General features: G+C 47.8%; 2 protein-coding genes across 6 annotated transcripts in view; both read right to left on the bottom strand.

Moving 5' to 3' along the window:
* LOC142728935 (uncharacterized) overlaps nt 1-27848 on the bottom strand; it is a 500634-nt gene that overhangs the window by 108823 nt on the left and 363963 nt on the right. The gene's annotated exons all lie outside the window — the stretch shown is intronic.
* LOC142728936 (EGF domain-specific O-linked N-acetylglucosamine transferase-like) lies at nt 20402-26017 on the bottom strand. The gene is made up of 4 exons (XM_075849178.1): nt 25820-26017; nt 20952-21060; nt 20787-20881; nt 20402-20659 (listed from the first exon to the last, which is right to left on the bottom strand). Exons 1-4 carry the CDS (start codon nt 25936-25938, stop codon nt 20650-20652), a joined length of 333 nt encoding a protein of 110 aa, XP_075705293.1. The 5' UTR covers nt 25939-26017; the 3' UTR covers nt 20402-20649.

Below are 27848 nucleotides of genomic sequence, written 5' to 3'. Positions count from 1 at the left end.
TGCAGCCACCACTAGGGGGCGCTCCCTACATACACCTACTATTAAATTGCATAATAAATAGATCTTTAACAAACTCACCCTAGTGGTGGCTGCAGAAGACCGAAATGTATCATATATAACCCCATAGCTGTGTGAACAGAAATCTGAGATTTTTTGCTCTGCAACAGGAAAAATGGAGCTTCATACCCTATAAAGATTATGAAATCAGCATCGATTTTTGCACTTCTCTTAAACTAAGGAGTTCCCTACAAACAGACAGCAGGTTTTCTGATTATTTTTCATGCCATGAACAGTGTCAATAATTTTCATATTTATGAATAGAATGCCAAAACAACAGTGAAGACTGACGCACTGACAGTGTATTAGAAAAATGTAAAAATGAAAAAGGAAAGGCTTCAAAAGGTTAAATTGAACTCAAGTCTATTATGTACACGAGCGTAATATACGCGCGTGTGATGCGCGTGCTTTTCACGCGTGTCGTACGCACCTATATTAGGCTATGGGGCAGTGCAGACAGTGCATGAATTTTGCTCAGCGTGAGTCCGCTGCGTAAAACTCACGACATGTCCTTTCTTTGTGCGCTGTTCGCGCATCACGCACCCATTGAAGTCAATGGGTGCGTGAAAACCACGCATGCCGCACAGAACCACTTCCGTGCGAACTGCGTGATTCGCGCAAAAGCTGTCAAACTCTGAATGTAAACAGAAAAGCACCACGTGCTTTACTGTTTACAAACATCCAAACGGAGTGTCATAATGATGGCGGCTGCGCGAAAATCACGCAGTCTGCATCATACACGGATGACACACGCAGCTGTTATGTGCCTTTTGCGCACGCAAAACGCAGCGTTTTTTGCGTGCGCAAAACGCACACGCTTGTGTAAATCAGGCCTTAGATACCACTTAGGGTCTATGGAAAACCGGGTATTATTTGATATTTTTTTGGGGAATTAGGAATTTGGTGCAGGTGAATTAATTTGAGAATATCAGATCTGCCCAGCATGCACAAGGTTAATACAAAATACTGTATAAAAGTCTCCATTTAATAGAGCCTCCAGTAAAATTCTCCCTCCTACTACAGAAAATCTTGTCTCACACTGGCACAATGTACACTTGGCAATTCACCAGCCTGTGTTCCCAGCGCTGTAAAAATATAGAACAATTTGCTTCCTGTTCTCACGCCCAAGAATAAGCAGATCTGTCCCCGAGGTTGTGTATGACTGGGTCAGTGCTGCAGGAGGTAACAGAAAACTCCAGCTTCAAAAGTCTCTATAAAGAGGCCACGTCTTGGCCGACAGTAATGGAAACCAGGTTAAGAATTTGTAGTCGGCACACCTTGCTTGTGTTACAAAAATATATATCTTTATTGGATGGATGCCAGAGGCTACATGTGCGACGTCGACGTTTCGGTCGATAAGACCTTCGTCGGGCACTGAGCCGTGCTGGGGACTGGATCGGTGCAAAATATATTGCGTATGTAGCGCTGCTATAGTGAGTACTGGGCGGCTTACCGCTCTAGATGGGTAAGCCGCCCAGTACTCACTATAGCAGCGCTACATACGCATTATATTTTGCACCGATCCAGTCCCCAACACGGCTCAGTGCCCGACGAAGGTCTTATCGACCGAAACGTCGACGTCGCACATGTAGCCTCTGGCATCCATCCAATAAAGATATATATTTTTGTAACACAAGCAAGGTGTGCCGACTACAAATTCTTAACCTATACCCGGGTTGGGACCCTACCTCGAGCACCCAAAAGAAACCAGTGCCATCTGAACACAACCACACAGTAATGGAAACCAAACCGTGCACCTGGGTCAGCGAGACACGATCCGGATAAGAATGTTTCCATTCACTGACAGTGAGCAGGGATTTTGAAAATAGAGAGGAGTTGAAACACAAATATATTATAAAGTTGACCTTAGAAAGTAGAACTTTTTATTATACACTAATTAAAGTGTATCTATCGTGATAATGTTTTTGTACTAATCCGTAGTTCATGTGAATATATGAAACTTTGTAATACATCTTATTAGTGGAAAGTAACATGTCCCCTCCCCCCCCCCCTCACAGTTCCCTTCCCTGCCTGCAGTCTCTCTGTATATGTTCAGAAAACGTAAAAGTCCTCAAAATATTTGCAGGAATACAGAAAATAGAAGAAATAGCGGAGGAAGAGGAGGGGGATGCAGCTGCACATTCTCGGTGTCTGTGAGACATCAGATTGTCTCGGAGTACCGAGCGTAGCCATAGCATCACAGAGGACAGCGTGATGAACACAGCGAGATAGGCATAGAAAATGGGGGTCATCATCCTTCTGAACTCCAGCTGTTGTAGAACTACAATTCCCAGCATGGCCTGACAGCATGTGGATAGAATAATAGATAATCAAGTCTTTGGCTGCCAGTGCATGTTGGGAGTTGTAGTTTCACAATAGCTGGAGTGCTGGAGTGCTGACCCCTGTACTAGGGCGTGTGCAACCAGCAATGTTATGAAGTTAAAGGGGTAGTCTGGAGAAAACCCAATCTCAAATCCCCAAAGAGGGAATTCTGTTTTATTCGGGCAGGGCTCCTTTTCAGAGCACAAGCCAGAACTACTACAAAGAGTGTCCTGGCATTACAGAGAGAGCCCACTGATTTCAATAGGCAGCATGTAATGCTTCATTTCCCCTGTGGTGGCGCTGCAGGGGAAATAAACACTTGGCATCAGGTTCACAGATGATTGCTGGAGGGTCCTGTAACAAAAAGGAATTGTCCAAAGAGGATAAGTTTCCATGCTGGCAATGCCAAGCTATGGATATCCACGTATGACAGGTTACAGTACCGCTACATTCAGACCAACAGAGGAGGGGGAGGGTCAACAAAGGGACCCCACCGCCTCCATTTTTATAACACATACCCCTTTAAGAAAGAAAAAAAAAATACTTACTGTGTCCCACATGACAATATGGATGTCGGTGCTGAAGGAGTTGTTAATATGTTGTGTAATATAGAGATTGACAAAATCCCAGAAGTGGTGATAGAGATTTACACCTGGGAACAACGAAAAATAAAATAATTCAAATATTAGTAACAATAAACTCACATTTGCTTCCTAAAATCTACCATCTCTTCCTGTGAACATATAAAAATCAACAAAACCGGATTATCAGACATTCTGGATTATTGGACAGTCACACAATGAGGGTATGTGCACACACACTATTTATGTCCGTAATTGACGGACGTATTTCGGCCGCAAGTCCCGGACCGAACACACTGCAGGGAGCCGGCCTCCTAGCATCATAGTTATGTACGACGCTAGGAGTCCCTGCCTCGCTGCAGGACAACTCTCCCGTACTGAAAACATGATTACAGTACGGGAGAGTTGTCCTGCAGCGAGGCAGGGACTCCTAGCGTCGTACATAAGTATGATGCTAGGAGCCCGGCTCCCTGCACTGTGTTCGGTCCGGGACTTGCGGCCGAAATACGTCCGTCAATTACGGACGTATTTAGTGTGTGTGCACATACCCTAATATAAAAAACTCATTTCCAGGGCTGAATAAAGGAAACAATGAAATCCTAGCAGCCGTGTCCATGTCTTTTAACCAGTCCAGTCTTGTTATATTCCTCGTTATTCTGCAGCTCTGTGCCGGAAACAAGGGCAGGATGATCAGACTTTCTAGATTATCAGATGGCGGATTACAGGAATTTGACTGTATTATGTTTTAGGGGGGATTCACACGAACGTGTATTGGGTCCATGCGGGCCGCGTGGTTTTCACGCGCCACGCACAGACCAATACAAGTCTATGGGGCAGTACAGACAGTCTGTGCTTTTTGCGCAGCGTTTGTCAGCTGCGCAAAAAGCGTGACATGCTCAATATCTCCGCGTATTTCGCACATCACGCACCCATTGAAGTCAATGAGTGCGTGAAAACGACTGAAACAGCGCACCAGCTGTCAAAAGGATGAATGTAAACAGAAAAGCACCACGTGCTTTTCTGTTTCCAAACATCCAAACGGAGTGTCTTTGAGATGAGCGAACCCGGACAACCGAACCGAACTTCACCGGGTTCGGCCAAACTCGTTTTGGCCGAACCCGGCAAAAAAATTTCCGGTACGCGACGTCAGGAGATAGTCACTGTCCAGGGTGCTGAAAGAGTTAAACTGTTTCAGCACCATGGACAGTGACTTCCGATCCCAATATACATGAACCTGTAAAAAAAAAACGAAGTTCTGACTTACCGATAACTCCCGGCTTCTTCCTCCAATCTGACCTCCCGGGATGACAATTCAGTCCAAGTGACAGCTCCAGCCAATCACAGGCCAAGCACAGGCTGCAGCGGTCACATGGATTGCCGCGTCATCCAGGGAGGTGGGGCCCGATGTCAAGAGAGGCGCGTCACCAAGGACGCGTCACCAAGGCAACGGCCGGGAGGGAAGTTCTCGGTAAGTACGAACTTTTTCTTTTTTTTTAACAGGTTTCTCGATATTGTGTTCGGCATTCACTGTTGAGGGTGCTGAAAGAGTTACTGCCGATCAGTTAACTCTTTCAGCACCATGGACAGTGACTGACGTAGACTAGACTCATCTCTATGATGGCGGCTGCGCAAAAATCACGCAGCCGCGCATCATACACGGATGACACACGCAGCTGTCAAGTGTTTTTTGCGCGCGCAAAACGCCGCGTTGTTTGCGCGCGCAAAAACGCAACGTTCGTCTGAATCTGCCCTTAGACAGATTTATTCACAGGCCGTGACTGCGCTGTCACTAGACATAACATTCAGTTTTCTGCCCTAGCCTCGTAAATGGTTAGCACCCCCTGGCACGTGCCCTGCCGGCCGCCTCCCAGGCTACATAAGACTTGTGAACTACACTTCTAAAAATCCTTCCTAGAATATAAATAAAGGGATTGGAGTGCAGTAAACATTTGGTGCATCCCATTTCCCCCCTACCGAGAACAGCAAGTACCCGGAGATTGTTGAGATGCTACATGGAAGAAACCGTAGGCCCTGTTCACACAGTTTTTTGCAGGCAGAAAAAAAATCTGTGTTTTTGAGGCAGATCTTGACCTGCCTGCGCTTTTTTGACGCGGTTTTCTCTGAATCTAACGCTGCAGAATTTTTCTGCCTCCCTTTGATTTCAATGGGAGGTCAGAGGCGGAACCGTGGCAAGAAAGGACATGCTGCTCTTTTTTAACCCATGAGCGGCGAAAAGCTGCTCGGGAAAAAAACGCTCTGCCTTCCATTGAAATCATCGGGGGCGATTTCTGCAGTTTTTTGGCACTGATTGCTATGCGGTTTCCTCATCAAAATCAGCGCCAAAAATCTTTGTGTGAACAGGGCCTTAGGGCTCATGCACACATCAGTTCATTTCTTCAGTGTGCTATCTGTTTTTTTCAGGGATCCGTGTTCTCAATCTGAAAAACTCAGGGCAGGTCCTATCCCGGTCAGTATTTGCAGATCGGTCTCACCCATTCTGGTCTAGGAGTCCGTGAAAAAAAACTAAAAAAAACGGACTGCCCATGGAAGCCATCTGTATGCAGTCAGTTTATTGCAGCCATATAAAAGGACAAGGATATGTGAATGAGCCTAAGGCTACATTCAGATGAGCGTGTCCGATTTGTGCACGTTAAAAACGCAGCGTTTTTTCTACATTTCATGTCTGTGTGCGTTGCGTATTGGCATCAGTATTTCTATGTAAATGATTTGTGAAACACAGACAGAACACGGATGTCGTCCGTGTGCTGTTCGTGGTTTTCATGCACTCATAGACATTAATAGTCGACAAGTTCTGCAAACACGGACCAATATAGGACAAGCAGGGAGTTCCACGCAACGGACACTCGCGGTGTGAAAATTCAGGCATGTCTGAATAGCCCCATTGAAATCAATGGGTCCGTGTGCTACACGTTATTTCACATAAATGTAGTCATAGCAGGGCTGCGGCTGTGTAATACACGTGTAATACAGCCATTGCCCCGCTCCTGACAAGTGTGCACGTGGGGTCAGCATGCGGCCAGAGCTGCACTAATGAGCGCCGGCACTGAATACAGAGAACATGGCGGGCGCACTGTAAAACACCCCCATATTCGGTCTTCAGTCCCGGCGCCGCTGCTCATTAGCTGGTTGCATCACCTCATGCTGACTGTGCGTACACTTGATGTCAGGAGCGGTGCAATTTCTGTATTACACAGCCGCAGCTCCGCTCTATTGCCAGAGATCAGAGAAATTTCTGATCTGCGATGCTATTCCCTTGAATGCTGTGCTCGAAGCTGACCGCAGCATTGAAGGGGAAAACGAGAAGGGGGATGCCCCGTGGATTGCGTCACAGGGAATCCCTGTGATGCTTGAGGGACATACCATATATGGGCAGACAATCCAGGGTCCATTGAAGGACACCAAGGCTGTCTGACCGTATATTCCTGTTGTTAGGGCATACTTAGTAAACAGGCAGTTGTTAGGTCATACCCATCAGTACACAGGCTAATGTACTGGTATATAGATAGATATATGCCAGTAAATTAAAGTTTAAAAAAGTAAAAAAATGAAGTAATGTGAAATACTTAATGTGCGGCACATGGAGGTTCAAGATTCTTCACACCCCGTGCATCACATCAGTGAATGGAACTTTTTTTTTTTTTATTACAGTTGGCAAAGTATCGTTTTGGTATCAAGAGTCGCAACACTACACAAAGTATCGGTATCGAAGTCCAAATTCTGGTATCGCGAGTCGTGACAATCCTAATCAGATGTACACATTACCTGCATCTAACTTCATGATATACGTCGGCCTCTCGACGACGACGTCACAATGTCCATCTTCTATGGGTCTGAACGTCAGCCGAATGTCTGCAGCTCCGCAAACCTGGAATTACAAGAAACCAGAAATATTCACAACATTTCAGAGCAAGTTCAATCAGGAATCTTATAAACTCTGAGCGGAGGAGACCAAAACCAACATTCTGTAGATTATTATTATAAAACAGAAAGCTCGGCCATAACCAATAAGATCTCCATTACAAATCTTAACTGGCATGTCACCCAGCTTTCCCAAACTCCTGAAAGGTAAATCTGCCATGTTCTACACTTCTTCCCCTGTAATGCTCGATGATGAGACACATTTGCCGTTTGGGACCCAACTGTTATGGGAATTTTAATACTGGTAATATTAGTAGTCACTCAGCTTTCCAAGAAACAGGTATAACTAGCTAACTAACTAACTAACTAGAGGCTGCGTATAAGACTAGTATTTATTTATCTGTACTTGCCGCCATCTTCTACCAGCGACAATCTGAAGATTAATATTGAAATATAATAAATACATAACCAAAGAATACAGACATCTGCAGATCAGCGGCAGTACCAAGGAGGAATGTTTGATAGTCTTAAAGGGGATGTCATACATTGCGGTCATATCACAGATTTTTTTCTGCAGTTTGCACTACGTGACAGCATGACCTGCCTAGGTAGAGTCGTGTGTTAACCTTAAACCATACTATCCCCCACCCCCATTTAGTAACGACACATGACACCGAGGTTGGATGTGAAATGGCCACAGCAGCCGTTTATTAATTTCACAGTTTTATAAAAACAATTTAAATCCGAAACATTCGGATAACTAGTTAGGAATCCACCAGAGAATTCCTCCTAATAATTCACATGACCCAACATGGGTCAGAATCATAAATAACAATTAAACGTTAACATTAACCCGAGCAGAGGAAGTCCTTGAAGCCCCTTCAGATGTTCCTTTCAAGAACACACCGAATTAGCCATCTGCAAACCACTAATTACCTCCAGCCGTAAACCAGCTCGGAAGCACCGTTCACCTCTGCAGATGGCTCCAACCACTAGAAGTCCACTTCAAGGGGATAACACCCGATGAAGCCCTCAAGTGATATACCGACCACTAGAAGTCCACTTCAAAGGGATAACACCCGATGAAGCCTTCAAGTGACATACCTTCTACCAGAAGACCACTTCAAAGGGATAACACCCGATGAAGTCTTCAACCATGTACCTTTTTTGGGGGACGCATACCCCCGATGCGACCCCCCCACCATTTTGTACTGACTGGCCTCAAGGACTCCCCCCGCCACCGCGAAACAGGCCTTGACCACCTTAAGCCTGTGAGTTCCTCCACACCACCACCGCCCTTTCTATGCCTTCTGCTATAGCCAAGCTCCAAATATCAATGCCAACCTCGGTCAGATGAACCCCGTCACTCCTCCAGAAATTCCCCAATCCTGACTCCAAATCCCTATGCCTCACGCAAATGCCCCCGTTCTTCGCCACAAAACGGGACACCGCCCGGTTAACCTTTATCCGAGCCTTATTGACTCTCTCCACCGATCTAGCTAACCGCCAATGCTTCCTTGGGACTATGTCCGACCACACTACCACCAACTTGGGATAAGATACCCACAAACACAACAAATCATGTTTGATATCCCGCACCAACTCACGAAAAGGGCGGACTCCTAAGTCATTCCCACCCACGTGCAACACTAAAACCTCCGGAACCCTATCAAGCCGCACATATGTCTGGAATTCCGCCAACACCCTGTTCCACGACATACCTCTAAACCCCAGCCAATGCACAACCGCATCCTGTCGCGGAATGCGCAACTGGCGACCATCCGGGCGGACGTCCGCCCTCAAAGCCCCCCAGTGCACGTACGAATGACCCATCAACCACACCAGACAAGGAGGCGAATCTGAAACGGAAAACACAGTTAGGCACCACCATATAACATTTGCAAGCATAAACAACAAAATTACAACATATGGGGGCGGACATAGGACTTAAACCTTTTAGACTCCCAACGACCAATACGCCTCACCCCCTCATCATCCAACCCCCAGCGCCCTGCTTCCGTTGCTGCGCCAATCCGGAAGGAATGAGATGAATATGAGCCTGCCGCAACCCCAACCGCCGTCAAACATTTTTTAAAAACAGCTCCAAACTGAAACCTGGACAAGAACGACCCGTCCACATGACGTAACAAAGGCAAATCTGGAGACCCCCTGTTTTTTGTAAAACCCCGCATGCACTCTACTGGGCACATGACCGACCCCGGGAGAGCGAACAAAACTATCAGTTTTCCCTTCCCTAATTGGTCAGTTTTTGATCTACGCAACCATACCTCCAACCGATCTGCAAAAAGGCTCACCTCCCCAGATCTCAGCCCCCCTGCCTGTTTAGTACTTGGCGACACCAACTCACCTATTCTAAATGCTCCGAAGAACGCCAACGAGAAAGCCAACCGAAACAAATCCACCCAGGCATCCCCTAACCAATACAAAAGTGCCACCAACCTGTCTCTATCCGTATTGACATCACCCAACTCTCTTACCCACTCCTCCCACTGCCTCCAACAAGCAGCATAAGCCCTCCACGTCGTGCGCGCCAAAGACCTTTGTAACAGCTGCTCTACGGGACCGATACCAGATCCCATAGATGATCCGGACAAGCCAAACCGAGACGTTCCGCTCCCGGGGCCAATTGCCGAAACCGGTCCCACTGCGAGCGAGAAAGAGCATCAGCAACACAATTCCGTACACCCGGGACATGCACCGCCACCACCCACGCGTTCAACGACAAACACACCAACACTAAATGTCGCAACAATTGAACTACCGGAGGAGAGGACGCCGTGATGTTATTAATGGCAAGCACCACCCCCATGTTGTCGCAGTAAAAACGGACCTTCTTATCCCTGAGCCTGTCCCCCCAAATGGTAGCCGCCACCACGATGGGAAACAGCTCGAGCAGGGCCAGATTCCGCGTCAATCCACTGGACACCCAGCTAGCCGGCCATTGACCTGCGCACCACGGACCTCCCCCGTAAGCTCCAAAGCCACCCGCCCCAGCCGCATCCGTGAAAATATTCAGATCACTCGTATCCTGCGCTGGGGCCATCCATAGCGAGCGACCATTGTACTGGCCCAAGAAGTCATCCCAAACCTGAAGATCAGCTCGGTGCTCCTCCTTGAGCCTCACAAAATGATGCGGCGCCCGCACTCCCGCCGTTGCCGCCGCCAACCTTCTACCAAACACCCTCCCCATCGGCATAATCCGGCAGGCGAAATTCAACTTCCCCAGCAGCGACTGAAGCTCCCTCAGCGACATTTTCTTCCTTCTACAAGCCCGTCGCACCTCCAGCCTCAAAGCACCCAACTTATCCGCCGGGAGCCGACACTCCATTGCCACCGAGTCAATTTCGATTCCCAAGAAACAAATCGTCGCTACCGGGCCCTCCGTTTTTTCCGGCGCCAAAGGGATCCCAAAATCCCTCGCCACCTTCTGCAGGGCATGAAGCAAGTTACCGCAAACCGGCGAACCCCCCGGGCCAACGCACAAAAAATCATCTAAGTAATGGATCAACGAATCGACCCCGGATACTCCCCTCGTTACCCACTCCACGAAGCTACTAAACGCCTCGAAGTATGCACAAGAAAGAGAACACCCCATCGGAAGGCACCGATCCACGTAAAAGGCCCCATTCCAAAAACAACCCAACAGCCGTTGGCTTTCTGGATGCACCGGCAACAACCTGAACGCCGCCTCGATGTCGGTTTTTGCTAGCAGCGCCCCCGGACCCGCAGCCCGCACTAACCCCACCGCCTTATCGAATGAGGTATAAACTACGGAACACAACTCGTGATCAATCCCGTCATTTACCGACGAACCTTTGGGATACGATAAATGTTGAATCAAACGAAACTTTCCGGGCTCGCGTTTAGGGACAATACCCAGAGGGGACACAACTAAATCTTTCACCGGCGACTCCACAAATGGCCCCGACATGCGCCCCAACGAAACTTCTTTTAACAACTTTTCCGACACGACTTCCGCATGCAAGTAAGCCGATTTTAAATTTCTCCGCGTAACCGGAACCTCATAAGGAGGCGGAGGAATAACAAAACCAACACTAAACCCTTCATAAAGCAACTTAGCTGCCGCCCTATCCGGATACTCATTTAGATAAGGGGCCATCCTTTCCACCCTCACCGGCGACACCCCCTTGACCAGCCCCCTGCTGGTTCCCGGACCTCTTTTTCTGCAGACATTTTGCCGCCCCGTGTGATGCACCATTACACTCGGAGCACACGTGCTTGAACTTGCACGTGGCCCCAAACTTGCACTGGCCTTCATTGAATTGCCAGCAAAACCCCGCCTTTCCCCCGCCGCTTGGTCCACTCTGACTAGACTGGCCTCCCTGACCACCGCTCCCGGGAAAGGGCTGCCTAACCGGAGCCGTAACCCGTAACCAGAGAGCAATATCCTTCTGGTCCCACCGAATCGCCGGCCGAACCGCCTTCCGCTGACGGAATTGCTCATCATATCGCAGCCACGCCTGACCCCCATACGCCCTATGAGCCTCCCCAATAGCATCAAAATAACAAAATAACGCCGAACAATTTTCCGGCGCCTTTTCCCCTATCACACTAGCCAATATGGCGAACGCCTGCGACCAATTAACGAACGTCTGCGGGATAAGCCTATACCGCCGCCGTTCCTCCTCGTCCTTTTTACTCTCATCCCGCTTGCTCTTATCCAAATTGAATTTAGCCAGCGGCAAGAGAGAAAAAATTTCAACATATTCATCTTTCCAGATCCGATCACGCACCTCCTGCTTTAAATGCGCCCCCAACGGACCCTCAAAACAAACATACACCTCCCCCCGAGCACGATCGTCCATGCGCACTCGATCGCCGTCCTTCTGTGCCTCAGTCTGCACCGACACCGCGACCGCCTCTCTAACCGCCACCACAGGACGCGACTGCAACGATCCCACGTCCCTGGGGCCTTCCCAAACTACCGCAGGGGACACTTCCGTTACTACCGGCGCCGCGGCCCTATCCAGGCGCCCCACCAGCTCCCGTAAGCAACCCACTAACTCTGCCATACCCGCTCCGGCGCGCCCGCCCGCGCCACTACCGGCCCCCGATGCTATGCTAGCAGCCCCCCCGCCGACACCCGACATAAAAATCGCTGGATAAGACAATAATGGAGTTATACACTCACCGGGCTGCACAGGCGCTGTGTTCCCGTCAGCCGGACCATCCTGACCTCGACGATAGACGTCCAGTTCACCTTCCTCCAGTTCTTCTCTCGCCGACGACTGTCCCTCCCAACGACATCTTCGAAAAGGGGATGAGGACGCGCTGACCGATGGGCCGGCAACCTGCCGCCCGACCGCCGGGACCCAGACTTCCGACCGGACCTGTTGCCTCGACGTCGCTGCAGATCTAGTCGTCCGTCTAGACGATCCTGACGAAGCCTGCCCCCTGGCCGGAACATCACCATGCGGGGCGGCCGTACCTTGCTCTCGACATCTTCCATCTGATGGGGGAGGGGTGACAGGGAGCCCAGCCTGCGACTCCCTGCTTACCGCCGGACCCCGTCGCGGCCTGGGATTCCTGCCAGGACGCAGGGCCTGGGAAGGGGCGGTCCTCCCAGCTGCCTGGCCTGCAGCGTCCGGGATCGGGCTCCCTCTGCGACGCCGTGTCCGCGGGACTACCTCCGGACTAAGGCGCTCTGGAGGTCGGGACCGCCGAGAGGGACGGGTCGACACAGCCTGCATCGCCGTCACCCCTGCCACCGCTCTCTGCCTGCCCAGCGCAGGAGCGGTTGTTGCCGACTCCCCCCCCGCCGCCATAGCCATGCTCGTAGGGGGGCCGGGGGAGGGGAGCCTGTCCCTTGCAACGGACCCCGAACGCCGTGCCCGACGTGGCGAAACGGCGTCCGGGATCCGCGTTAATGCAGCCACGGTCTCCTCCAGCCATCCGGGACCGTGGTGCACAGCAGCGGCACGCAGCCGCTCTAAAATCAGGGCCTCTGCCATCACTAAAAACCGGGCAACGGGGAGCTTTGCTTACTGTGTGTTACTCCTCCCGCTGCTTCCGGCTCAATGCCGAGAAACAGCGGGAAGCGCAGTAACGGCCCCCCGTCCCCCTTAACTCCTCCCCGTCCCTCCTTCAGCTCCTTCAACTTTCCCTCACCTCGTAACATTAACCCTTTCCCTACCAGGACGGTCATGTCGGCTTCCCTTAAGCCTGCAGCTGCGTCCAGCCTCTTCTAGAACACAGGGGTTTTGCAAAAAAAAAAGCATTTTTGCCATGGAGTCTTGGAAAAACAGTGACATGACTGCAACGTGTGAACACAGCCTAAAAGTTCAAGGTAAAACAATGAGAGTGGTCGTGTGAACTTGTATTCAGACGACAGAATCCTGCAGAGACATCATGTAACGAGTATTAGCACATCCTAAATTATCATCAGGGAAAGCAGTGAGTATTTAGACTTACCATCCCCGTCCAGCTATAGTCCATTCATGATTGAGTTTCCGGGATTATTCTTTTATGTTGGTGGTGACGGAGGTTCTCGGTGGTGATGGGACAGGAGTTTCCATTTCTCTCAGACTTTCAGAGCTGCAGGCCGTGTTGTGAAGACATAATGATGGATGTTTTTGGACATTACTAGTTTGATGGGAATCTCCATTTGTAGGCAATGATCTCGATGTGATGATGAGATTGTGTAAAGTCGTCCAACTCTGGGGGAAGATTTTTCAGCTTTGGGGCCAGTGTTTTCTCTACGGTGGAGACATCTGGAGGCAGAAATCTCATGAAGTCGGTGACTTAGAGACCAAATCCAGGATTCCTCAAAGTCAATTGTGGTTGAGAATGGATCGGTCTCCTATGTCCAGAATTGTTTTTCTCCATTTCCTCATTTTTATTAATCAGTTCATTCTGTGATTTGGCAATGGTCTCTGATTGGAGCAATTCCTTTTTTAGAGAGTCGACAATTTCTGTTACATTGTCCTAGTTGCGTCCTTAACAGATGCTTCATGAACTCCTCAGTCAGCAGAGGATTCCGGGATAAACAAGTCTACTCCATCAGCTGGAATACTGTGAGAGGGAAAGGATGCCTCTTCTATCTTATTAGATGTAGTTATCCCAGTACTGAGGCCCAGAGTAGAGTCAATTACCAGAGTAAGTTGTCAGTTGTCCCAGGGATAGGCATGGGCCCTTCAAGAGTCAGAACACCAATATAGGACATTTCCATCTCTCATTGATCAGAGGAAGAGGCAGCGAGTGTTATGACCAGCGGGTTGTGGACCCACTGTGCTACTCCACCGGTTTGGCTTAGGGCCACCTCTAAGGGCGTTGTCTAAGTAGCCTCCCCAGTCTTCACCCTTTAACCCCCGTACGGGGATCTGGACTTCGCTGCGGGGAGACTACCAGGTCGCTACCTCTTGAGGTGGTCCCGGTGTGAGTAGCGGCTGGCCCAGCGGACCAGAATACAACGGTGAAGCACACCGAGGGTACAGGCACTGGCAGATGATACTTGGCAGATGGGTGAGGATCAGAAGACAGTTTGTGATAGGCAAGCAGGGATGAGGGAGTCTCCTACATCAGATAACAGACTGTCAGAGGGAGAGGAAGTCTCTGACCAAGACCCCAGTTGGAGCAAAAGGTAAAATCTGCATAATTCTTTTAAAACCGCCAGGTACCACTCTCAACATTGGTTTTGACATCACCCTGCACATGGGGACCATTATTAATTATTATTATATTATTTTTCAGGTCCTTTACATTAGGAATACCCCTTTAATCAAATAACTTCCCATTGTCCTGGGGATTGATTTATCCCTTCACCCCTTATCAGCAAGACATGGCGGCTCCAATTAAGCAGGACACCAGGGAGTAGTGGGGAGTTCTGGTGTGGGACTTGGAGTCTGGTTTAGGGATTATGACCTGAAGCAGGTTCCATAGTGTAATGGTTAGCACTCTGAATCTCGGCCAGACTGTCCATCAGCAGCATCAGCAGGAGGGAACCAAGGATAATCAGGGCGGGCCAACCTTGAAAATCAGGGGACACTGAAAGTACCCGTGTGCTAGGAGGACCCTTGGGAACATACAAAGGGGACACCAGGCAGTGGTGGGGAGTTCTAGTGGGAGACTTGGAGTCTGGTTTAAGGGTTACGACCTGAAGCACGTTCCATAGTGTAATGGTTAGCACTCTGTGAGAGAACGGGGGATCATCAGTGCAGGCCTGCCTTAAAAGCAGGGGGGCACTAAAGGTATGTAGCGGGGATCACCCTGAAAAGTAGCACGGCAATGACCCACATCTACAGACCACAAGGTACCAAATCGTCAGGCAGAAGAATAGTCGCTGGTCAAGCAAAGGTCAGGGCAGGCAGCAAACAAGCGTAGTCGATGGACAGGCCGGGGTCAGGGCAGGCAGCAAACAAGCGTAGTCAAATAAACAGGCATAGGTCAGGGCAGGCGGCAGTCAGAAAGAGTAGTCCAATAAACAAGCCAAATGTCAAAACCAGAAAATCAATCATATGAAATCGCAGCGAGTGCCCTGATGTTAACGGCACGCTGCAGGAGACTCCACCACTAGATCTTTTTGCAGCGAAATGAAATTTCCCCGTGGAACTCCTTCTCCGGATAGATGGTGTCTCTGGAGAAGGTGTACCGCACATAGTCTCCCTCATCGCTGACATAGCACCTGCAATCATCTGCCAATGGCGTGTTCAGCATGGCTCTCAGCATCCTGCGTGATGCACCACCCATAGTGTCCCATAGTGGGGTCTCATGCACCTGTCTGGCAGTCACTTTAATGCGCGGTGGTAACACATAAGGTGCACTGCGGACCCTGGATTTTCGAGCCACTACTGGTGACCCCCTGTTTGTGGCAGAGACTAGTGGCTTTCTTGCCAGAAACTTCTCCCAGGCAGTTGGTCTCTTGGGAGATGGGGCAGTGGTCTGGTCCTCACCTGATGGTATGGTGGGTATGGGCACCGGATGTTCCTCCCTTGCTGCACGGGTAGGGACTGCAGCTGTTGGTGGCAGCTCCCTGGCAGATGGTCTCCTGGGCAATGGGGCAGGGGCCGGGACCTCACCTGATGTTATGGTGGGTTTTGGCACCTGATGTTCCTCCATTGCTGAGCAGGTGGGGGCTGCAGATGTTGGTGGTGGTGGTGGAGTCTTCAGCTTGAGGTATCGGCCCGATTCTTTATCTGGTGTTCTCCACAGATTTTTAAGAAATGGCACGATCCTCAATGCTGCCGTTAGACGTCCAAAAAAGCCAGTCTGCCTCTGATGTCTCTCAGGCTCCCGGCTGTACGGGGTCTTCCCGGGACGATGGAGATATCTCCGGGGCTGGAACTTTCCACCAGCCCCCGATGCAGCCATCTGGCTGCCTCTTCCTCCACACACTCAGAAGTGTGGGTCTGGAAGGTAGATCCAAAAAACAAACAAACAAAAAAATTCAAATAGAAACAAAAGAAACAAGAACCCAGCCGGGATAATCACAGTAATGCTTAGCCGCTCCTCTCTCCTCGATATCTGCCTCGCACTGACCGTTCCTGCTGAGAATTCCGTGACTGGATGACGATGCTTCTGTGATGCAGTCCATGGCAACAAGGTCCTAAGTGGTGCTGCCCATGGCATCCAATCAGATTCTAGCTCTCACTGTACAAGTTGTAGGTTAGAAAATAAAAATGTGCATAGATTGGCATGGACAGATTGTACCCAATGTGTGTTTCTCCCACCTTCTCTGTTCGATGAGGAGCCAATAGAGATGTTATGGTTTCAAAAGTCTAAATACACCCATGTAATTAATTTCCTTCTGGCAGTAGAGCATGCTGGGATCTGTAGTGCACATTGAACTGGTCAACAGCACAGGTCATTTAAAAAAAAAAAATAGTTTGATTTTTTCTGTTGAGGGGGATGGGAGAGACGTGATGGCGCTGCCAACAGTTATTTCTCACTGCCATATGCAGTCGACTCCGCTATTGATTCTGTCGGAAAACCGGAAACCTGCCGGAATGGTGACGAACGGAGACCATTAGCGATGTTTCCGTCACCATTTATATCAATGGTGACTGAAACGGAAGCTGTGGTTTCACTTTCACTTTCCGTTGCGGGGTTCACCCGACGGAAACCTCCGACGGAACCCCGGAACGGAAAGCGAATGATGATGTGAACAGGCCCTTATAGGAGTTATGTGCGCTGGGATCTTGAAGGCCGTAAAATTGTATTGACAATCATGTCTCTGGTCCCCTGTATAGTTAATATTTTAGTCTCTTAAATAACTTGCATGACTCCACGTCCTAATGTATTATTTTATATAAACAAAGGAAAAATAACCAGAAAAGATTCAGAGATTCCCAGAATCGCATTCATTTGATTTTCATACGTCTCAGTGGAATCATCAACTTTATAAAACGTGTCCCTTAAGTGCCATTAGTCCTAGAAACCATCATGGCTGCCAGCCAATACCGGCATCAACAGACCAATAGGAAACCCAAATGTCATCCAAGGCTGAATGAAGAACTTCCTACGACATGACCCCAGCGGTGATACTTTATAGGATTATTTTTCTGCTGGGAATCCTGTAATAAAGCAGTTTGCAAAGATCGGCACGACTCCGGTATTTTATGCTTTGAGCGCATGGAAAGTAATTCTTAGTTTCCTAAATATTTGTTTGCAGCCGGTAATGTAGCAGTTGCCAATTTCCACAATCAATGCCCGCTAAAGCGAGACGCCAAACACTCCCATCGATTCGGTCCGTAGGACGTTTGAATACAATAATAACGGCCACTGTTGTCTGACTGTGATTTATATTGCTGGAGTTTAATTACAAGACTCTGTTATATGTTATAAAGTGAGAAGAGAAAATTCCTTTAATCGGACGTCCAATAGCCCAGCATAGACGAGCAATGACGAGACTCCCCTATATAAAAATCAAGGTAATGGTGGCATATTTGATGATCACATGCACCGTGTACCTAGAGGTTCTCTACCTCTTCTCTAAAATGCCCATAAAGAGGGCTTGAGAGCACTGGGCTACCCGGATTGGCACAGTATGCCCGCTGTTTTTGCCTTTTATGGGCACATTTAAAGCCCCGCTGTGTCATGACCCAAGAGCTGTAAAACTCTTATTAAATGTGAGGCCTAAAAGAGTTTTGCAATGTTACCAGGAGATGCATAGTACTAGGATATGCGGTCATTAGCGGATGTAGGGGGATCTGACCACTTCAACCCCCAACGATTACTCGATTGAAGCGGCCCCGGTTCTTTGTGGAGATTGTTGTGATTTTCCCCTGCACAGCGGCGCTGCCTTCCAGGCGCCGTGGAGGTTCTGCTACTCAGCCGCTTTGTTTTCATGATCGGTGGGGCCATGTGGTCAGATCCTTGACAGTCTGCAAGTCATTACTAAACATATGCCATCACTTATGAAGACTGGGAAGAGAACACATACCACGACTGCAGGGGGCTCTTGCGATCACCTTGAGAGAGCAGCTTTTGTGAGTCAAGGTCACAATGTCCTCCCATTTCCCCTTCCTGTATAAAGTCTTCTTTAAATCTGTAAGAGAGAGAAAAATAAATGTAAATATTCCTTCTCCTCCTTTTATTGTCGATTTTTTTTTATTTTTTAATTAAGTAACAAAATCTCGATGAGGACAATATCCAGAAGAAACAAATTAAGCTCAAACGCAAGAGGAAAACAAACAATAAAAAAGGATCTTCCAGCCTCCAGAATGCTTAAAAACAGATTTCAAGTTGTGCTTCTCAATGTACGGCGGTTTAAAAAAATTAATCGTAGGACTCGTAAGGGGGTAAATAATCTCATGATCTTCACCAGTTGGAATAGAAAAGTTGCAATTTGTGCATAAAACAAAAAAATAAATATATATATTATGTAAAAATCTCTATTAAAGGGCCATTCCCAGCTTATAAATTGAGATAGGATAATGATGGGATATGCCATCACTTTATGATTGGTGGGGGTTGGACCTATGGGACCCCCACAGATCCCAGGAACGAAAGGGCTGCAGCGCTAATTTAGCTCTCCGTCCCGCTCAAAGGAGGGGAGAAACAGTGAAGGGGACAGAGGAGCTAAATCATCATTGCAGCCCCTTCATTCTCAGGACTGTTTGGGTCCCAGAGGTCAGACCCGTACGGAAGGGACGGAATATCCTAATCATGTCCAGGTTATGCAATTTTATCACTAGGTCCAAATTTACTAATTTTCTCTTTCTTTTTCCTGACGCAAGTGAGATCTGGGAAATATCCACCAAAAAACGGCACATTTTTAAATGGCACAGGCAACGTTTTTCTTTCTCGAGCGCAGAACATTATTTGATCACGCATTTTTGAGTAATAATATTTAGCAATAACATCTCCAGTTAGCTCCTTGTTTTAAGGTTCATCTTCCTTCCTCTCCTGCACACACCTTGGCTGCTCCTCCTTCTCGCTGCTCTCACCCCCTGCTTGTTCTCCTCCTCTCACTGTAGCTCCTCTGCAAGGTCTTTCTGCTGCTCATCTGATCTCTCCTCTGTTTGACACATACAGCGCTGGTAGTACCAGGTCTCGGCAGACACCAGTCACATGATCAGCGGAATGTTGCTTTCATTGCTTAATTATGCGGTATTTAAAATGTTGCGGAGTCCGTCCGCAGGACTTCCCTGGATTGCTGCCACTGCCCTTCATTCCCAGATACCACACTGCTGTCCCGGTAGGAACAACTGATGAAGAATCGATCCTGTTGCGTGGACCAGTTCCTAATCCGTCAGTGGTAATCGCTAATTGTCATGTGAAGACAGAGCCGCTCAGACTTGTGAATAATGCAAGTGTATGGGCGCTGCTGCGGGCACAGTTATGGGGGAACTGAAGCTTGACCTGTTATGGAGGCATAAAGCTGGCCATACATATGCAATAGATGTTGGCAGAGTGTTTGTTTGGCCAACAGCTATTTCACCTTATCCCACTATAAAATGTTTTTTGTGCCGGTTTATTTAAATGGGGAGAGGGGGAAGAAACCGCGGCAAGATCTCTCTAACAGCGGCTTATCCCCCAGGAGAACAGAGGATCGGCATGTTTAGTCTCCATACTACAGAGATCATTGGGCAATTACATTTATAATGAAAAGTTAAAAACAATCTATTATACTTTATGTTTTAACCACCTACCATTTAAGATCTCTGCTTGCTTAAAGTAATTGGAAATATTGCTTATAATCAGAGGCTGAATCTGTCTTGATCACGCCCTGCACACACATTCATGGATCATTAATAGAGGGGGCACGGATAGGCTGAGGGGATATATTCACACATGGCAGATTTGTTGTAGAAATTTCTGACAATGTCCCGTTCATCTGAATGGGGCTTGCAAAAAATCTGCCGTGTGTGAATAAACCATTAACGGGCTATGTATCTTTGTTTGCCATTCAGTGACAGCAATCACAGATCTTAAAAATGGTAAGAAATTGAGGCACTGAACACATTGTTAGGTTACATAACTTTTAATTATACAGTGAATGAGATTTTTATAGAAAACTGGAAACCCTATTTAGAAAGGGGTTGCTTTGGAGAACGGCAAGGGCCAAAGTGAATAAGCGGATTACGGGGCGTCCAGTGGCAGCACCCCCAGATATCAGCTGTAATCCGAGAGGGAACCTGGAGGAAAGTGTTCAATTTCCCTGCAGCGCCACCACAGGAGAAATGAAGCATTACACAGTTCCCAATTAAATAAATGGTCTGTCCGTGAAATGCGTTGTTGTGCTGGGTCCTCCAGTGAGGGACGCTCTTTGAAGCCGCTTAACGCTCTGGCTAATAGACGAGGATCCTGAATGAGGGACTACAACAATAACTCAGAATTCCCTAATAAAGTAATTAAAAATATATATATATATTTTTTTTAAAACAGACATCCCCTTCAATGTGTTTAAATATTATTTTTAATATTATTGTCAACTGGACCAATAGTTCAATATGAAGCACTACAGACCTGTCTTGTGGTTGTCTAGGATTTCGTAAGTCCAAATAAAGGTTGGTGGCTCGGCAGTGCAGGAGGTGGCGGGAACAGGCCAAGAGAGAGTCTCCCTGTAATAAAGAGACATGTCAGACAATCTGGATTACCAGTCAGGAGAAGCAACGCACAAGACAGACCGACCTGCTCACATGGATGACAGAAGACTTGTGCTTCAGCCAAACGCTCCATAACGTAACCAAAGTCTGCCTGTCTCCAAAATACTTCTTGAGCGCCTTCCAAGTTCTTTGCCCTAGGGGAACAAGATCACATTAATCATGGAATAACGGCTGGAGTCATTACTTGTTATACATATTTCTTACATGCCAAGATATCTGCACCAACATCTCTACTGAGCATCTTCTAGCGACCCTATAAACGCTGTACTAATGGCTGCAATAATGCCCACAAGATGGCCAGAGGGCTGGAGAATAACTTGCCATATAGACCTTTCACTGTCTCAGTCTCTCCTGAATGACTAGAGAAGTTGCCACCAGGGGGAGCTGGATGCAGTTGTAATCATACAGTTCCCAATGACTTCAATAGGAGCGTTATAAATTTGTACACCGTGAGCTCCCTCTAGTGGCAGCTGAAAGCAGCCAGAATGTTATCATTTAAAGGGAACCTGTCATCTACATTATGCTGCTCACTTAGGGCATCATAATGTACTGACAGACACACTGATTTCTGCTGTCTGTCACTTATTTGCTAAAGTGAAGCTGTTTTGAAGAACTTCACCACCGCTATAGAAAAGACACCATTATTTACGAGCTGCTGCTACCTTCACCCACTCGCCGCTGATTGACAGATTTCTACCTAGAAGGCCCTGTTCACACAGAGTTTTTTTTGCAGGTGGAAAAATCTGCCTCAAAATTCCTTCTGAAAATTTGAGGCAGATTTTGACGTGCCGGCATAACACTTGCCGCAGTTTTTGCTGCGTTTTTCGGCCGCGGCTATTAAGCGCCATGATGTCAATGGGAGGTCAGAGATGGAAACGCCTAAAGAAAGGGCATGACGGTTCTTTTTCCCGAGAGCGCTTTTTTCTGCTCTCCCATTAAAATCAATGGGAGGCGTTTTCCGAAGCGGTTTCTGCGTCAAAAACCGCGCCAAAAAACTCCATGTGAACTTGGTCTTACTGTGCATGGGTAAAATGTAACACAAAATGGTAGTGACACTGTTACGTCACCACCGTAGATCACCCGGAATGTAGCCATTACTGCCCAAGACCACCACAGATTATACGGCTATATTCTGCAGACCCTATTGTGTATGAGTGGCACTCTGCATGGTACTACATTGTACAGGTGGCACTAATCTGGCATTGATGGCGCTACCATCATGGGCACTCTAGCTCTTACTGATTTATATGTGTGCTGTATAGCGAGATTATATATTTCTAACGTGCGTCTGTCGCCAAAATGCAGTTTTCCTATGGCTTTGGGGCAATCATTATAGAGTCATATGATAAATATATCCTGCACCATGTGACTGGGATTTTCTTGTGTCTATCAAGTGTCTGTGCGCTCCGCGTAACATGTAAAAATCCCCCCTCCTTTACACAATCATGTGTACACCCCCGATACAGATATTTAGGCTGACTGTATCCATGTAGAACTGGGGTAGTATTGCCCTTTAAGATTCCAGTATCCAGACCTTTAGTTGAAAATGTAGAGATTCTAGAGATCATTTTTATTACATGTTACTAATGAAACAAAAGTTATAAAATAGTGTCTCGGGCCCCATGTACATGACCGTGCCCGTAATCACGGTCTGAAATTTGCAGGCCGTGGTCCATTATAAAGTATGGGAGCACGGTACATAAAATAAAAAAATAGGACATGTCCTATGTTTTATGGAAGGTTTCTACGGAACGGACATTGTCCCGTAAATATATGGGAAGGTGTCCGTCGGCCATAGAAATGAATGGGTCCGTAATTACGGATGAAATGTACGGTCGTGTGCATGGAGCCTAAGGCTTTATTCAGACGAACGGGAATTACGTCCGTGCAACGCGCGTGTTTTTCACGCGCGTTGCACGGACCTATATTAGTCTATGGGGCCTTGCAGACATGTGCGTGATTTTTACTCAGCGTGAGTCCGCTGAAAAAAAGTCACGACATGTCCGTTCTTTGGGCGTTTTGCGCGAATCACGCACCCATTGAAGTCAATGGGTGCGTGAAAACCACGCATGTCGCACGGAAGCACTTCCGTGCGAACAGCGTGATTCGCGCAACAGCTGTCAAAAGGATGAATGAAAACAGAAAAGCACCACGTGCTTTTCTGTTTACAAACATCCAAATGGAGTGTCATAATGATGGCGGCTGCGCGAAAAGCATGCAGCCGCGCATCATATGATGCTGCCACACGGAGCTGTTAAGTGGCTTTTGCGCACGCAAAACGCCGCGTTTTTGCGTGCGCAAAAACGCCATGCTCGTGTGAATCCAGCCTTAGGATGTAAAACAAGCACATACCAACCAGCGTCGACCTGGTCACAGACCGGATAACTGAACCTGCGCTCCTTCCTGCACGACTTTTCATAACCCCATCAGGAATCTAGTTGTGTCAGGAATTCCTAAGGGTATGTTCACACGGCCAAATTTCAGACGTATACGAGGCGTATTATGCCTCGTTTTACGTCTGAAAATACGGCTCCAATACGTCGGCAAACATCTGCCCATTCATTTGAATGGGTTTGCCGACGTACTGTGCAGACGACCTGTTATTTACGCGTCGTCCTTTGACAGCTGTCAAACGACGACGCGTAAAAATACAGCCTCGTCAAAAGAAGTGCAGGATACTTCTTTGGACGTTTTTGGAGCTGTTTTCTCATAGACTCCAATGAAAACAGCTCCAAAAACGGACGTAAAAAACGCCGCAAAAACGGCGTGAAAACGCCGCGAAAAATGCGAGTTGGTAAAAAACGTCTGAAAAGCAGGGTCTGTTTTCCCTTGAAAACAGCTCTGGATTTTCAGACCTTTTTGTTGACTACGTGTGAACATATCCTTAAAGGTACAAAGGTACAAAACCCTGAGCTGAGAGAGAAAAATCACAGACTGATTTCTAAGGATCCGGGTCTCTCCTTGTCTACAAGCACACATTACCTGTAAGAAGCCTTTTTACATGTTCTCCACTATGTACAGATGTAGCCACGTTTATCTTGACTGATAACTTGCTGCAGTGTGAGCTCACACAACAAAAGCCATTGAAAAGGTAAAGTAAGGGTATGTGCACACGACCTCTTTTCAGACATAATGGAGGCGTTTTACGAATTACGCCTGAAAAGACGGCTCCAATACGTCGGCAAACATCTGCCCATTGCTTGCAATGGGTCTTATGATGTTCTGTGCAGACGAGCTGTCATCTTACGGCGCACAAAATGACGGCTCGTCAAAAGAAGTGCAGGACACTTCTTGGGACGTTTTTGGAGCCGTTTTCTCATAGTGTCTATTGAAAAAAGCTCCAAAAACGGCCGTAGAAAATGCAGTGAAAAACGCGAGTTGCTCAAAAAACATTTGAAAATCAGGGGCTGTTTTCCCTTGAAAACAGCTCCGTATTTTCAGACTTATTTTGTTAATCGTGTGAACATACCCTTAAACTGTCTTGCCACTGTGTATTTAACGCGTTAAAAGTCAAGATAAAGACGGCTACATCTGTATACAGACCACATAAAGCACAAATGGCGTCATGTATGGGACAGCGAACTCCCCCGACTGCTCCATAACCTTGGATGCTGAAACAGCCACAGGTGCATGTTTACTGCTATAGGGAAAAGAGATAAGCGGCAACTAAACAACCGTTTACTATACTGTTTATCTCCAAGGAACAAAGGATTGAAAGATACCCAATCCCTGTTTCTCAACAGAACAGTTAGGCCTGTTCACATCAGCGTTGCTTTCTGTTGAGGGGTTCCGTTCCGGGCTGTGTTGCCATTTTTAACAGCCGATTTTGTATCCGTTTTATTCCCTGTCCGTTTTAAAATCGGATGAATTTCATTTGTAATTTTTTTGCCACACACTTCCCTCTGTAGGTAATGCCACACAGACACCCTTGTAGCTAGTGCCACACAGCCCCCTGTAGGTAATGCCACACAGCCCTCCTGTAAGCAATGCCACACAGCCCCCCTGTCGGCAGTGCCACACAACCCCGCTGTCGGCAGTGCCACACAACCCCCCTGTCGGCAGTGCCACACAAACCCCGTCGGCAGTGCCACACAGACCCCCTGTCGGCAGTGCCACACAGCCCCCCTGTCGGCAGTGCCACACAGCCCCCCTGTCGGTAATGCCACACAGCCCCCCTGTCTGTAATGCCACACAGCCCCCTTGTACATATAGTCACCCCCCATAGATGGCACCCCCCCTACTTTCATGTAGGGGACGGCTCCAGGAGATGTCCCTCACTTCACTGTCCATATATGGACAGTGAAGTGAGGGACTTCTCCTGGATCGGAATCCCCGGCCACAGCGGTGGGGATTCCGCTTCAGAAGTCCCTGACGTCAGGTGTCCATATATGGACAGTGAAGGCAGGGAGTTCTCCTGGAGCGGAATCCCCGACCACATCGCAGGGGATTCCGCTTCAGAAGTCTGTGGCGTCACTATGTCCATATATGGACACAGTGAAATCACGGACTGCTCCTGGAGCAGAATCCCCGGCCACAACGTTGCCGAAGCTGTGGCCGGGGATTGGGGATTCCGCTCCTACAGGAAGCAAAAAAAAAACCTCCTCACATGCACTTCGCACTGTGGGGAGAAGGAGGAGAGAGCGAGCAACGGAAGACACGGCCGTCACTTGTAGCACATTCAAGTGATGGCCGTGTATAACCCGGCTACATAGACTTCTATGGGAGCCGGGTGAACGGCCGAAAATAGGGCATGTCCCATTTTTTGACGGCCGGCAAAAAATCGGTCGTGTGAATAGACCCATTAGGGCTCTATTGTTCCTACTGCGGCCGTGTAACGGCCGGAAAACCCTGTAGTGTGAATAAGGTCTTAGGCTTAGGTATGGTAGGACTTACTCTAAAAGGACAGTGGGGGTCCTGACTGCAGGATCTGGCCATATCCTGGTTATTGTGCAAGAAGTAGGGTAAGTGCCCGGCTGGTAGATTGATCTTCTGATAAAACAGGGAAGAGACATTCTGGTCTGCAGAGACAATCAGGCTTTGAGCAGCAAGGTTTACTATGCGTAGTAATAGTCCAGAGATTGTATAGACCATGACAGCGCTCAGCTTCTGGAAATAAAACAACGCAAAACATTAAGAAAAAATGAAGAATACACAAATGGAAAATAAAGGATCCCTGATGATAGTCTGATGACATAATACCCCCAGCGACCTGCTCAAATCTTGTGGGAAACGGTCAGGAAGTGTTCAATTTCCCTGCAGCACCACCACTGGAGAAATGAGGCATTACACAGTTTCCATTGAAGTCAATGAACTGTCTGTGTAATGCAGGAACGTGCCGGGTCCTCCAGACCTAGAAACGCTCTCTGCAGTCGCTCAACTCTGGCTAATAGATGCGGGTCCTGAGAGGAGTTAATCTTCTATTAACTTAGAACTCCTTGATACAGTATTTATAAAATTGTCTCATCACAGTCAATCCCCTGTATTATGAGAGCCACGGCGGTAATCCAGCGATCGCCATGGGTCCGTCTCCAGGGACCCCAGTCACATTCAGCTAGTTTACGATCGGCTACTCATTTTTCCTGCAGCAACCACTACAGGGAGAATGTGGTATTACTTTCCAGCTATTCTGATAACTATCCTATACATTTGAATTGCCGCCATATATTACTACATTCTCTGTAGGCAAAACATGCGGCTGTCCCACCACTCCCCCCAGACATAACAGCTGATCGCTGGGGGTTCGAGCAGCTAGACCAATGGCTCCCTCCTTCTGAGGAGGGGTTGGGACACACTTGTCTGGTGGGTTACCTTTATATCTTGAGGCCAATAAAAAACTATAATGCGGAAGTTAATAGAAAATTTGCCAAGTCACTTCTGACATTTTTTCGGCCATGGTTAAGGGGGGGGGGGGTGTACCCATTTTCAAATGTTAAGGATATGTTCACACACTGTGTTTTCGGCATATTTCGGGGTGTAAATTCCTTGAAATATGCCTGAAAAACGGTAGCTAAACTCCTACAAACTGCTTTTCGTTCAGACGGGGCATTTTTTAAGCCACCTTTTAAAAAAATGGTGTGTAAAAAAAAACGGCGCGTAAAAAGAATTCGGGTATGTTCACACAGCCTATTTTCAGCAGAAAATACGGAGGCTGAACGCCTCAAAACATCTACCCATTGATTTCAATGGGAAAAACAGCGTTTTGTTCCCACAGGACGTTTTTTTACGCACCGTTTGTAAAAACGGCACGTAAAAAAACGCCCTGTAAAAAAGAAGGGGATGTTACTTCTTGAGCAGTTTTTCATTGGGTCAATAGAAAAACCGCTCCAAAAAACGGCCGCAATAAACGCATCAAATAACGCTTGATGCATAAAAAACGACTGAAAATCAGAGGCAGTTTTCCCTTGAAAACAACTCCGTATATTACAGCCGTTTTTTGTTAAGCGTGTGAACATAGCCTGAGCTGTCACTTCTTGAGCTCCGTCATTTTCAGCTGTTTTTGATTCTGCATGTGAACATACCCGGAGGCTACGTTCACACGCTAAGGGTATGTTCACACGCTGAGAGGCAGTTACGTGTGAAAAGACAGACTGTTAACAGCTGCCTCGTTTCACACGTAAAAGCTCCTCCTCGTAATTTACGAGGCATCTGAGACGCTCGTAAACCTTGAGCCGTGCTTCATTGATTTCAATGAAGAATGGCTCAAATTACGTGGCAAAGAAGTGCCCTGCACTTCTTTGCCGAGGCAGTAAATTTACGGGTCGTCGTTTGACAGCTGTCAAACGACGACTCGTAAATAACAGGTCGTCTGCACAGTACGTCGGCAAACCCATTCAAATGAATGGGCAGATGTTTGCCGACGTATTGTAGCCATATTTTCAGACGTAAAACGAGGCATAATACGCCTCGTATACGTCTGAAATTT

The sequence above is a fragment of the Rhinoderma darwinii genome, unplaced genomic scaffold (genome assembly GCF_050947455.1).
Source record: "Rhinoderma darwinii isolate aRhiDar2 unplaced genomic scaffold, aRhiDar2.hap1 Scaffold_70, whole genome shotgun sequence".
Taxonomy (NCBI): Eukaryota; Metazoa; Chordata; class Amphibia; order Anura; family Rhinodermatidae; genus Rhinoderma; species Rhinoderma darwinii.
This window is presented reverse-complemented; position numbering and strand designations above follow the sequence as displayed.

What these genes read in the sequence shown, in the direction of transcription:
- LOC142728936 (XM_075849178.1), bottom strand. Translation starts at nt 25,938, where the DNA reads ATGTCTCTTCCCTGTTTTATCAGAAGATCAATCTACCAGCCGGGCACT. An exon ending in ACCCCCACTGTCCTTTTAGA is followed by an intron (nt 21,061 to 25,819) that starts GTAAGTCCTACC and finishes TTGTTCCCCTAG; the next exon opens with GGCAAAGAACTTGGAAGGCG. An exon ending in TCTGTCATCCATGTGAGCAG is followed by an intron (nt 20,882 to 20,951) that starts GTCGGTCTGTCT and finishes TCTTTATTACAG; the next exon opens with GGAGACTCTCTCTTGGCCTG.